Genomic DNA, 13,956 nt, shown 5'->3' with positions numbered 1-13,956 from the left:
ACTTTTCACCAAAATCGTCACTAGTACCTCAAACGGGTGATCTTGGGAATGTGAACACATGCAAAAAAAGAGGAAGAATAAGGTAGTCTATGGAAAGAAAAAGTCCCAGATGTCAACCACTGTTTTCAACATTTTGATGTTAGTTTTTAATCTGAAAAAAACCTTACATTGTAAAGAAGTAACCAGCTGTTCGGGAGACTTAAAAACAAAAATCAAAACACCTTAAAACAAGCTTGAGAAAACTTTTCACAGGACAAATTTTATTTTTCAAGTTATAAAAATATGAGCATGTCAAAAATAGTCTAGTCCATATAAGAGCAGTTCCAGCCATTTAAAAGTTATACAGGTTTTGGAGAAAGCAATTCACAACCATTCACTTCAGTTATTGCTAGTTATATGCAGCTTTTATTTGCGACTCTTCTCCACAAGGGAAAGGGCAGTATTTGGGTATTTTGTTGCTGTTAGATCTGTAGTTTTAAAAAACCAATTCAAATTAAGAATAAGCTCACTTTGAGTAGGAAATAATGTGTAATTTTTGATCAGTACTAAAAGGTGTGGTTTAAATGTCAGTTCCACTCCCTTCTCCCATTTAATTCTATTTTGATAGTATATCAGAAATATAGTGTGTAGCTTTGGGCAAGAGTAAATGAATTGCTGGTTTTAAAATTAAGTGATAAGAAACATTAATTTTGATTGCAATGTAGAAAGAAAGCTGACATATCTAGCTTTAAAACATTAAAAATTGCACATATTTTAAAATGTTAACCAAGAACCAGAGCTAGGTTATTTTTTTTCCTCTTCAGTAGTCAAGACATAAAATTAATCAATTTGTTTTTTGAAATTTATCATGAAGATTTGTTGTTTTCTATTTTTCTCTCGAAAAAGACAATGAGATAGTCACATAACAGGAACATGTTTTAAAATAAATGTGCCCAATGCTATATGGAAGAACGAAATCACAAACCAAATAATTTTAACTTTAAAGAATAGATAATAGAGTTGACAATACAACACATGGGGGCAGGAAATCACTTGTTTTTGGGGTGGGTAATACATAGGAATCTTTGGGTCTAAAGTTCACTGGAAGACACAGAAGTTAAGGGTGTCACAAAGAGATAGCAATGGCTTTGTTTCCAACTTTCCTGTTAGACCCTGTTACAGGTTAGGCTTATTGCTGGCATTCTACCCCCGTAAGTTCTTGAATAAACAGAGATACATAATGGTGACAAGTATAAGGTGAAGTGTAAAGACCTTAAAAATCATTCTTAGAACAAAAGTGATACTCATGACATTTGGCAAGGATATATATTAACTTAGTGATTTAAATCCTAAAAATAGGTTACATTTTTAGGAGGTAGTAAAGGAGTACAAAAATTTTACCATTTGGTCACTCCCCCCCTCACTTTTGGCATCAACCTTGGATATTTCTACATTTCTCATTCCCCATTCTCCCATTAAAGCTATTAGGTTCTTCTACCACTCATTACCAAAATTTCTAGACCTGGAGCTGCCAAGATATGTTTTTAAGAAGTTTTAATCCACCAAATGTACCCAATAATCAGGTGATAATTGAGAACACTTTTTAACCTATCTAGTTATTAATTCACTTACAAAGTAACAACTTAAAATAAGAAAATGTAGCATGAAAATCTCTATTAAATATTCCACATGCAATTCTAATATGTGATAGTAGTTATGAACTGATAAACTATACTATATATTGCAACTGCATTACCAGTGTTAACTGAAAATAGGCATGTGGTTTACTAAAAAAATTATCCTATTAAACAACAAAAAAATCCCACCTACTTTGAGAGAGTTATGTTGTGCTGATACCCCACAGATATATTACAAAAGGATTCCATTTTTGTGATAGGCTGGGTTCACAGTGAGTATGTTAGTACCAAGATCATGTGTTTAACATTACTTTAAGAATGTCATTAGTGGAATGTATATAAGGCATGTAAAAAAACTAGCATGAAAGCTCTGAAGGGCAACAATTCAAATTGGCAGCTGCTAGAAAAGGTGCTGCTAGGAATAAAAAAATATTGAAGAAACTTAGTTTCAGCCCAAACTGGTTTACAGTGATTTTCTAATTAATACACACAGACATCTGCATCAGAAATAGAACAAAGAATAGACTTTTGCCTCTTTAACTACTAGCCCAATCTTGAAAACGAAAGCAATCACTAGCAATCTTCCACACGGTGCTATTAGGAGTGGACTGAGCAGTCAGTAGAAAGTTCTGGTTGAAGTAATGTTGTTTGTTTCCATCAAACTTCACAGTTCCACTGGTCACAACAAGAACTGTAGTCTGGGACTGGGTAGCTTGCTCTTTGTCCACACACAAAAAAAGAAAGAGGTCAGTTTCTGTCTCTAGGCAAATTTTCAGGCTACAATTGCTTACAATCTAAAGATGAAACTTTCATAAACATACTTTGCCTTGAGCATAATCTTGAGCATGTACATTCAAATCCAGAAAATGAAATACTCTTCAAAAATGAAATACTCTTTTCAAAAATATTAAAATTATTTTTGATCCAGAAAGATTTGGGGGTACTTTGAAGTTTCAAAGAACTTTATATATGACCATTTGCTTCCTGTATGCATTGATATTTCATTAGTTTTCTAGCAGAGCTTTATTAATATTTTACTTAAGTTATTCTTTAACAACTATAAAGGAAAAAAAATCACCCTAAACAACTACTTAAGATACTAAGGACCCCACCTAGAGGTAAACATTATGAACTCCATCAATCTACTCTGAATCAAATTCTGTCTTGCCTAAAGTCATCCTTTCATATAAAAAAGTAGATTTTTTGTGAAATTTGAATATGCTGTAAAATACTAAAACACACATTAGAGATATGGCATATATTTTCTCTGGAAGCAGGGTGTGGTGCTGCACACCTATAATCCCAACAACTCAGAAGGATAAGGTAAGAGGATCAGAAGTTTGAGGTCAGCCTCAGCAACTTAGTGAGACCTTGCCTCAAAATAACAAATCAAAAGAGCTGGGGATGTGGCTCAATGGTAGAAGACCTCTGGGTTCAGTTTCCAGTACCAAAAAAGAAAATCTCTGGAGACACACTTCATTAACAAAAAATCATAATTAATCTCCATTTCTCATACAACTTTCAATATATCATAATTACAGAGTCTACCAAATCCTATTACTGGTTCTATGGAGTGAGAAGCATGTAAGGGAAGGCCAAGATGAAATTTTCATATTTAACTCGCTCAAATAAGTAAATATTTCTACCAATAAAAGTGATTTGTCACTTTTGTTGTAAAAGCTTAGCACCCATTAAAGAAAACAAAGGAAGTACCTTGAAAGATCATGATCTTACCATGTACTGGCTGGCAATCTAACATATTGACCTGGAACTCACTAGAAGGCAACATCTCAAAAAATTTACTCAGAGCATCTAGCCCTGTAACAACATTTCCATTCCATATTAAAGTGGCCTTGTCCAAATACAGCCTGGTAAGTGCCTATAAAGAAAGAAAAGATTTAAAAGGGATTTTTTCCCCTCAGGTAAGCATTTTCTAGAAACAGATTAAAAGGTTGTACATGGCATATAAACACTTTCACAGCTCTACTTCCACCTCCACTTCCTTTTCCCCCTTGCCACCAGAAACCAATGTGAATATAAAGTGTCAGTCTTATGAAGTTAGTCTTAAATTTTATTCTATCATTTCTATATTATACAATCAATACATTTTTCATACTTCCTTTTCAGTCATGAGAAAATCTTGCATCCGAAAACAGCGTTTATAGCTTTGCTTTCTGTTTTAAAATGAATTAAATGATCACAAGTGCTAAGCACATGCAGCACCAAATCAGTTTTATTTTCTGTCCCTTTTTTGGGATAGTTATCAGGGATTGAACTCAGGGGCACTTGACCACTGAGTCACATCCCCAGTCCTATTTTGTATTTTATTTAGAGACAGGGTCTCACCGAGTTGCTGAGTGCCTCACTTTTGCTGAGGTTGGTACTGAACCTCCCATTCTCTTGCCTCAGCCTCCAGAGCTACTGAGATTATAGGTGGTGCATTGTGCCTGGCTTATTTTCCAACCCTTTTCTAAAGAGAATTAACAAAGTTCCAATTAGGCTCTACTGTAATTTAATCTTAGTGGTTATATCCATGAAATAATTTAATGTTTGTATGTATTAGGAAAAATTAGTTCTTTTACTACTACTCTGTTAGCATAATATATCAAAAGAATCATGGTATTTGTAGAGCTCATAATTGAACTGATAAATGAAAAAAGGCCCCCACAAAGGAAATTCAAGTTACCTTTTTTTTTGTATCAGGGATTGAACTCAGGGTGCTTAACCACTGAGCCGCATCCCCAGCTCTTTTTATTTTTAATTTTGAGATAGGGTCTCACTTAGTTGCTTATGGCCTTACTATATAGACAAGATTGGCTTTGAACTTGTGATCCTCCTGCCTCAGCCTTCAAAGTCACTGGGATTACAGGCATTCACCACAGCACCTGGCTCAAGTTACCTCTTTGGGGTCAAGGGACACACAATTTGCTTTATTCTAAAATTTAACTTGGGTCAAAGACAACACAAGCTTTCTTTTATTGTTACTATATTTTTGAAAGCAGTGAGGCACAATAAATGTTCATGACAAGGAACAATAAACATCCACAGTCACATCCCTTCCTCAGTTTCCACATCATCAAACATCAGTGGCAGAATCATGTTTTATCTTCTGCCTTTAAAAAACATCTTAGAGATAGGGAATTAAGTGTTGTATCTGCAGGAGAGGAGTTCTCTTAAAAAATAAAGGACAGTTCTAACACTGATGAGAGACTTAGGTAAGACTCACATGCTGAAATAATTACTTAGACAAAGAGCCCAGTGATAAATTTCAATGAAAAAGCTGAAGAAGTGAGAACTTTGACTGAAGTAGAAGCAAGTGCCAACTATAGTTGTTAAGTCTTAAGTAGAAATCATCTATTGATATATTAAATAAAGAGGGCAAATAAGGAAACATCCCTATAAAGTCAGATCCTTCCCCTAGTACTAATATTTCTTTCACCACACTTGTTAAACAATGGGACTAAGAAAATGTCACATAATTAAGTAAATATATGCTGGGCTCCACAGTGCAGTGCAGTATTGAAATTAATTTTTACTAAATACCCTATAATAAAACGTGATTGAAAGAAATCAGCAATTCATCCAAGAAACTGGAAGTAAAGGCAAACCTAGGATATTATTCCAGATACCAAACTCCCACTACTACCACACCAATCCTTCCATAATCAACTGACTTTTAAAGAACACATCCACAGTTATTACTTGTGCAAGTCAGATAAACAGCTGGCTCAAAAAAAAAACAAAAACAAAACAAAACAAAACAAACCCTGGTGGGGCTGGGGTTGTGGCTCAGTGGTAGAGCACTTGTCTAGCATGTGTGAAGCACTGGGTTTAATCTTCAGCACCACATAAAAAATAAACAAATTAAAGGTATTGTGTCCATCTATAACTAAAAATATTTTTTAAAAACCTGGTATTTTAATAAAGAGTGATATTACACTCACCCTTCTTCTTTTGTCCATTGTCTCATAGTAAATACTGACAAATTCCTCAGCAGCTCTACATGCCTGATCTACATAAGTTTTAAAATCCTACAAGAAAAATTACAGAAAGGTAGATTACCATCTGTCCAACCCCTCACAAACACAAAACAAACAGAAGCTGATGATTTCCACCTCTATGTAGCTTTATACACAGTCTATATTTTTCTCCATAAATTTGGACACTTTAAAGGTTAGGGCTTGAAAGATTCCAATTGTTACAATTTTCACTATTTTTTAGGTTGTCTTTTAGGACATACTCATTTCGGTTATTTTTTTTCACTCTTCAAGCAGAAAAAATCATAATCTTTGCTTGGCAACTAAGCAAAGGAAGACTTTCAGTATTTTATAAATCGTTCACCTTAAAATGACACAGTCTGAACCTTAAAGCTGGGGAAAGGGTTGAATTATCTCTGAATAAGCTTGGAAAATGTTGAATTCGCTTGTATGACCAATCTCAAAAGTTGCTGAATGAAAAAACTGGTTACTGAAGTTCAAGAACTACTTGAGAAAGTAGACAGCTCCACTTAGAAAACTTTCTCACATTGCTTAAACATTCACCACTGTTTGTGAAGAACTGTTAAATCTGATAGGCTGACAGGGGTTCCCGCAGGAGGGTGGAGGACAAAGTACCTCCTTCCTCAGTTGTTTACCAGGTCAGGTCTATTATTTGAATTAAAAATAATGAATCGCAAGTTTCATTTCTTTTTCAGGTGCTCGAAAGTGATTCAGAACGAGGGAAAAAACACAGGCGAGTGTAAGCCATGAACAACAGCCCCGAACACCCGCCTTCCGTACCCCCACCTCTGGGTCTTTTCAGATACCAGAAAAGGAACGAGGGGTTTGGGGGGCGGGCAGCAGACAGTAGGTCCCGCCCCGGAGGCCAGCGGGCCAGACCCTGATTCGCCGTTTGACCACGTGACCAACTGTCGGCCCGGCTCCATGTCCCTCCCCTCAGCAGCCCAAGCCCGACGCGTCGAGCCGGGGCCCCCACCACTCACCACCGACATGGTCTTAGGGGAGCCCGAATACGTATGTTCCGACATTGGCGGCGTCACTACGTCCTCACGTGTCTGTTTCCCTCGGCTGCAGAACGAGCAAATATGTAGGAAAGGAGAGAAACCCGCCAAACGCACAGAATTTTCTACCCGCCCATTCTCTCCCGGAAGTAGCTCGGTCCGTTGTAAAAGCATTCCGACGTCCCAACCTTAAGCCTTATCTCACTTCAGTTCCGACTGATCCCTCCCATCTGCCTCACTTACTTACTGGCTGGATATTTTTGAGTTTAAAAGAAGGAGAAAAAAATCCACTTTGTCTCGGGACACTAAAAATTATTCCAATTTTCAAACACGCACCCCAGTCCAAGCTGAAATGAGAGGGTCTAATTAGCGGGACTTCCTTTCTCTAGGAGGTGGGGCCAAAGATCATTGAAGACCGCCATGAAAGGCTACTACATTCGTAACCTAGGAAAAAGGGGTGGAGCTTGAAGAAAGGCACGCATACTGCGCCTGACTGGTAAAAAACAGTTAGTTGTGGAACTTTCTGGAAGAATGGAAACCTCAACTGTAACATTTCTGTGGTATGCTTAAAAGTATTCACTAAGTGATTTCACTCGCTGTGTCCAACAGAAAAGTTCATCCAGTTCCTCCCTTCTGAGATGATTGTGTCTTGCAGACCACAAAAGTTAGTCTACAGTGCTGCCACAGTTACTCACTCCATTAAATAGCCTAATAGTTAAAGGCTGGGGAGTGACCACACGCAAAAATACTTTTACCTAGAGTCACTTACTATTTATAGTAATTGTGAGGTAAGTGCTATTATTTTATTATCCTGTTACACCTAAGATCAAGCAATTATCCTGCCTAGGTTCACAAACTAGTTGAGATTCGAGTTCAAGTAATGTAAATACCATGGCAAGCCAGGTGCGGTGGCACACACCTGTAGTTCCAGGGCTGGGGAGGCTGAGGCAGGAGGATCGCGAGTTCAGCGAGTTCAAAGCCAGCCTCAGCAACTTAGCGAGGCACTAAGCAACTCAGCAAGACCCTCTCTCCAAATAAAATATAAAAAAGGGCTGGGGAGGTGGCTCAGTGGTTAATGTCCCGGGGTTCAATGCCTGGTACAGATAATAATACCAAGGTAAACTGTCACTCCTCAGCCATTACTTAAAACTTCTCTTGGGCTGGGGTTGTGGCTCGGTGGCAGAGCGCTTGCCTAGCACAAGTGAGGCACTGGGTTCAATTCTCAGCACCACATATTAAAAAATATGAATAAAATAAAGGTCTATCAACATCTAAAAAACTTTAAAAAAAGAACTTATCTTAAAGTCACCAGTGACTCCCCGAGCTATCAAATCAGATACCTCCAGTAGTCTCACTATGAATAGCTTTTTTGTGGATCCTCACAGTAATAGTGGCTCCTTCCACAGTATCTTTCTCTGTTTCCCTGGGGTCAATCTCCTCTATATTTTCTCATGTTTCTATTTTTTTAGTCTTTTCTTACTCCCGTTAGTATTCGTCTAACGGCTACTGCTACTTCACTTACCTTTTTTCCTCCCCTGCAGGCTTCTAAGTGATGTCACATCCTGGCGACCCGCATTTAAAAAAAAAAAAAAAAAAAAAAAACTCTCTGCCACGTGATCTCAACTGATACTCATATGCTAATGAGCAACAGCAACCAATCCCCAGCCCTGACCTCTAATCTGACGTCCAATTACATATATGGGATTTTACTGAACAGAAACACCAGAATGCACTACTGACTTCTTAACCTCATAAGTCTAAAATTTAAACTCATTATTTTCTAGCCTTTCTAGCCTTCTGTACTCTCTCAGTCATCAGTGCCTGAATTCTTGGACTCTTTTGTGATTCTGTTCCATTTCACATCATCATCATTCATTCAACAAATATTTATTAAGCATTTACTATGTGCCAGGCTTTGTGAAAGGCTCTGGATATTGAGTGGTGAACAAAATAGATGTCTTCCATACCCTTTTGAAACTCAAAGTGTGATTGGGAGTGCCAGACAGCAAATATTAATGAGTTACAAAGGAATTCCAAGAAACTAATTTGGAGTAAATTGGCTAGTTCTGCCTTTTTGCTAAAGCAACGTATCCTCCTCCCCTATCTCCCCTCTCTCGCCCACTGTACAATTAACAAGTACATAATTCTTATCTTGACGAAATTGCATAGCTCTCCCCTTCTATACAAACTTTGACTTTAGTCACTCTATTCCCCACTTTCCCCAGAATTCTCCCATCTTAAAGACATACCTTTTTTCAGTTTCAATTTATTTTTCCAAAGTTCTCTCCCAAATTCAACAACACTAGCAATTAACTACTGTTCTTTGCCAAAAATGACTTCTGTTTACTCTGTATTGGTGATGGTTTTTCTTGATTGAGAAATAGTGTTTTATCACATCTCTGCCTTTTGGCTAAGATCAAGCATAGTTAGACATGGAGTTTATAATATTTTCACACAATTCCCACAACCCCCAGAGACGTAGACATTATTATCCAAAAATTTAAACTGAAGTTTAAATAAGTTAAATAAATTGCCAAGATGAAACAGCTAGTGGATCTGAGATTTCAATACCAAACTGATTCCACACACACTGGTATTTATGCATTTGTCTATACTTTTCTTAGTTTGGAATGTTTGTTGTCTCCATTGCAACCTGTCTTTCAGGGATCCAGGCAGGTATAGTCTTCTCTCTGAAGCATTCCTCATTTCATGTACCCCGAAACCAGCAACTTGGACTCTCATGGCTTTGAGGGTGGCTCTTGGTATGGGCAATAGTGTCAAGGAATAGGGAAGTTCTAGGAGTATCAGAACTTGGTTGAATGTGGAAGGAGGACTCAGTGTTGCACTGGAATTTTGCACAGAAATTTGGGCTGCAATGTGCTAATTGCTACATTGATGTAATACAAGGATGGGAGGCTAGATAAACTGATAATATAGAAACAAATGTTGGATTTTAATCCTCAGAGTAGTGAATTTAAACCACATGAAAACAATGTTGGGTATGTGTGCGTTGGGGAGGACAAAAGAGAACCAAGCAGTCTCAGAATTCTTAACAGAGTTACTCTTCACTAGATAACTGCATATATTAAAAGTAGGGAGAGTTACTAGGAAGGGTATGTAAGGACTATTCTTGAAACACAGAATGACATTTTTTGTTAGGCACATTGTTACCACCAGTCTGGATTCAGATCCTAACAGTGATGCTGACTAACTCTGTGACCTTGGTCAAATTACATAGCCTGAATTATGATTCAGTCTTTCAATCTGTAAAATTGATATTAGTATATACTTCATAACAATGTGAAAATCAAATGAGCCACTGACTGTCATACAGTCTCTATTCACAGTAGCCAAGATATGGAAACAACCTAGGAGTCCATCACTGATGAATGGATAAAGAAAATCACACACACACACACACACAAACACACACACACACACACACACACACACACTCACACACACACGTATTATTCAGTCTTTAAAAAGGAGACCTTACCATTCGCCAAACTGAAGGACATTTAGCTAAGTGTAATAAGCCAGAAACAGAAAGGAAAATTGTATGAGTTCCCATGTTGAATCCAAAAAAGTCAAATATACAGAAAGAGTAAAAGAGGGGCAGTTTGGGGAAGGAAATGGGGAGCAGAAGATCAGAGGATACAAAGTAGGAAATATGTGAGATAAACAAATCTAGAGATCTAAGGTACAACATTGAGAATATAGTTAATAGTAGTATGTTATATTCAGGATTCTTGCTAAATAAGTAGATTATAGCTGCTCTATCCACAAGGGGGGGGGAATGGGCAACCAGGTGAGATGATGAATATGTTAATCTGATTGATTATAGTAACTGTTTTACTACATGCATGTCTCATAATATCATGTTGCATACCTTAAATATACACAATAAAACTTATTTAAAAAAGAAATTATTATAGTCTGCCTTCTATTTTTTATGTATTGATATTTTGTACTTGATTTTAAGTTCTTGGGCGAAAGCATTATGTGTTTTTCACATACTGAACTCTTACCCAAAGCACAGATGCAGAGTAAAAACCTCACACAAAGGGTAAGGAATTGATACTGAGTGACCAAATAAAATCTCCTCTTTCTTTTAGCTTGCCTATATCTTCATTCTGAATTCATTCTGAAGGATGGGAAGGTGTGAATTAATTTCCTATAAAGGGAACTTTTTCTTCCTGTGACATAAAAGTGAGAGCATAATCCATTTTCACCTCATTACATTTCAATTGCCTCCTCTATGGGGCATTCACAAGTCTTATCTTCAAGGAAGAACAATTCTTTCAACTCCCTGCTGGAAACTTTTTCTTCAAGTAATTATTTTCAGAAACAAAACATAATGAGGCTCTATTGGTTGATCTCTCAGGTTTTGGGACGTCCCAGGAAGACTCTGGCTCATCTAGTAGAAAAATATCTTAGAAAAGTATGATTGTGATTGCCAAGACATCATAATGAAAGGCTCCAGCAGAGATGTACGTTTAATTAACATCATGAGAAACTAAAATCTGCAAATTTCCTTGTTTTATTTGGCTCTAGCTCTGAAGTCTTCTTCATACTAAACACCTATTTGTTCTTGTATTCTCTCTCCCATCTTGGCCCAAACTTTTTCTTGCTTCCATGAACTCAATCAAAACCAAACCAAACCAAACCAAACAGCAAGTAACCTTCCCACCTCTCAAAAGAGAAAGAAAATGTCATGAGCTTAATGTGGCAACTCAGTTTTCTCTCTTACCTTTAAGTATACTTTTTCTGATATTAGAATAAATTTATCATTAGTTAGTATTTGCCAAATTTTTTCTGTCATATCATATTCAATGTTTTTGAGTGTCTATGTTGTTGTGCTATCTTTCATAAATTGCATACAGCTCATTACGTTTTAGATATGAGTGTCCCCTAAAAGCTCACGTGTGAGGCAGCGCAAGAAGGTTCAGAGGAGAAACGATTGGGTTGTGAGAGTCTTAACTTATTCGTGGATTAATCCCTGATGGGATTAACTGAGTGGTAACTGAAGTGCTAGGGTGTGGCTGGAGGAAATGGGAATTGGGGCGTGACTTCGGGGTATGTATTTTGTATCTGGAGAGTTGAGACCCTCTCTCTTTCTCTTTGCTTCCTGATGATGTGAGCTGCTTCCCTCTGCCACTCTCTCCTGCCATGATGTTCAGCCTCACCTGGAGCTCTAAGGAATGGAGCCGGCCTTCTATGGACTAAGACCTCTGAAACTGTCAGCCCTCAAATAAAACTTTCCTCCTCTATAGTTGTGCTGGTCAGATCATTTAGTCACAGCAGCGAAAAAGCTGACTAATACATCGTTGGAGTTTTTGTATTTTATTGTTTTGGGCCTGTCGACCTTTCTTCCTTAAAAGTGATGGATATTTTATGTATAGTAATGTTTACCTTGTTTGTGATGGATTAATTGATGAATTTTATCAAAGTGTATACCCATGTAGCCACTAACACATCAAAAGTGTTATTCTAGTCCTCCAGAAATCTCCTTCCTGTCTTATCCCTGTAAATATCCCCCATTTATTGTTTATTATTTTAAATATTTTGAACTATACAACACATTATTAACTGTTGTCACCTTGTTGTACAAGAGGCTTTTTTCATTCAACATTAATGTAAGATTCATCCATGTTGTTACATAGTTAAATTCTTTTCCATTGCTGTGAGGTATGTGTTTATATAAATATGCACCAGTTTATTTGGCTATTCTTCCATTGATTGGCATTGGCATAAAGATTTTCAGTTTGGGGTTATCATAGATAAAGATACTACAAATATAAATGAATAGTTTTTTCTTTTTCAGTACTGGGGATTGAACACCGGGGCACTTGACCACTGAGCTACATCCCTAGTCCCATTTGCTTTATTTAGACACAGGGTCTCACTGAGTTGCTTAGGGCCTCACTTTTGCTCATGCTAGCTTTGAACTTGTGATCCTCCTGCCTCAGCCTCCCAAGTCCCTGGGATTAGAGGTGTGCACCTCTGTGCATGGCTACTATTCCTTTTTTCAATTTTTTTTATTAAAATATTGTTTATTTTTACAGACACATTTTGATTCATTGTACACAAATGGGGTACAGTTTTTCTTTTTTTTATTGTAAGCAAATGGGATACATGTTCTTTCTCTGTACATGGAATAAAGGCATACCATGTGTGTAATCATAAATTTACATAGGATATTGTTGTTTGATTCATTCTGTTATTTTTTCCTTCCCCCCACCCCTCCCACCCCTCCCACCCCTCTTTTCCCTCTATAGAGTCCCTCCGTCCTCCATTCTTGCCCCCCTCTCACCCCCCATTATGTGTCATCATCTGCTTATCAGTGAGATCATTCGTCCTTTGGTTTTTTGAGATTGGCTTATCTCACTTAGCATGACATTCTTCAATTCATCCATTTGCCTGCAAATGCCATAATTTTATTCTTCCTTATGGCTGAGTAATATTCCATTGTATATATATACCACAGTTTCTTTATCCATTCATCAATTGAAGGACATCTAGGTTGATTCCACAATCTGCCTATTGTGAATTGAGCAGCTATGAACATTGATGTGGCTGTATCTCTGTAGTATGCTGATTTTAAGTCCTTTGGGTATAGGCCGAGGAGTGGGATAGCTGGGTCAAATGGTGGTTCCATTCTAAGCTTTCTGAGGAATCTCCATACTGCTTTCCAGAGTGGCTGCACTAATTTGCAACCCCACCAGCAATGTATGAGAGTACCTTTTTCCCCACATCCTCACCAACACCTATTGTTACTTGTGTTCTTGATAATCGCCATTCTAATTGGGATGAGATGGAAAAACCCTATCTTAGGGTAGTTTTGATTTGCGTTTCTCTTATTACTAGAGATGTTGAACATTTTTTCATGTATCTGTTGATTGCTTGTAGATCTTCTTCTGTGAAGTGTCTGTTCATTTCCTTAGCCCATTTTTGACTGGATTATTTGTATTCTTGGTGTAGTGTTTCCTGCACAAAACTCAACTCAAAATGGACCTCAGACCTCGGAATCAGACCAGAGACCCTTCATCTTATAGAAGAAAAAGTAGGTTCAAATCTTCAACATGTCAGCTTAGGATCAGACTTCCTTAACAGGACTCCCATAGCACAAGAAATAAAAGCAAGAATCAACAACTGGGATAAATTCAAACTAAAAAGCTTTCTCTCAGCAAAGGAAACTATCAGCAATGAGAGAGCATACAGAGTGGGAGAAAATCTTTGCCACTCATATTTCAGATAAAGCACTAATTTCCAGAATATATAAAGGGTACAGCTTTTCATTTCTATTGTTGTACACAATGTATACTCACACCATTCATG

At 37.4% G+C, this 13,956-nt stretch overlaps 1 protein-coding gene across 1 annotated transcript; it reads right to left on the bottom strand.

Annotated features, from left to right (window-relative positions):
• Window positions 1–211: 211 nt before the first annotated feature.
• Nxt2 (nuclear transport factor 2 like export factor 2) lies at window positions 212–6,789 on the bottom strand. Its single transcript, XM_047535292.1, has 4 exons — window positions 6,598–6,789; window positions 5,561–5,647; window positions 3,351–3,495; window positions 212–2,334 (listed from the first exon to the last, which is right to left on the bottom strand). The coding sequence occupies exons 1-4, from the start codon at window positions 6,787–6,789 to the stop codon at window positions 2,153–2,155; spliced, it is 606 nt and encodes a 201-aa protein (XP_047391248.1). The 3' UTR covers window positions 212–2,152.
• Window positions 6,790–13,956: the final 7,167 nt, after the last annotated feature.

Source organism: Sciurus carolinensis, chromosome X, assembly GCF_902686445.1.
Source record: "Sciurus carolinensis chromosome X, mSciCar1.2, whole genome shotgun sequence".
Lineage (NCBI taxonomy): Eukaryota > Metazoa > Chordata > Mammalia > Rodentia > Sciuridae > Sciurus > Sciurus carolinensis.
This window is presented reverse-complemented; position numbering and strand designations above follow the sequence as displayed.

What these genes read in the sequence shown, in the direction of transcription:
- Nxt2 (XM_047535292.1), bottom strand. Translation starts at nt 6,789, where the DNA reads ATGCTTTTACAACGGACCGAGCTACTTCCGGGAGAGAATGGGCGGGTA. An exon ending in CCCCTAAGACCATGTCGGTG is followed by an intron (nt 5,648 to 6,597) that starts GTGAGTGGTGGG and finishes TTTTTCTTGTAG; the next exon opens with GATTTTAAAACTTATGTAGA. An exon ending in CAATGGACAAAAGAAGAAGG is followed by an intron (nt 3,496 to 5,560) that starts GTGAGTGTAATA and finishes CTTTCTTTATAG; the next exon opens with GCACTTACCAGGCTGTATTT.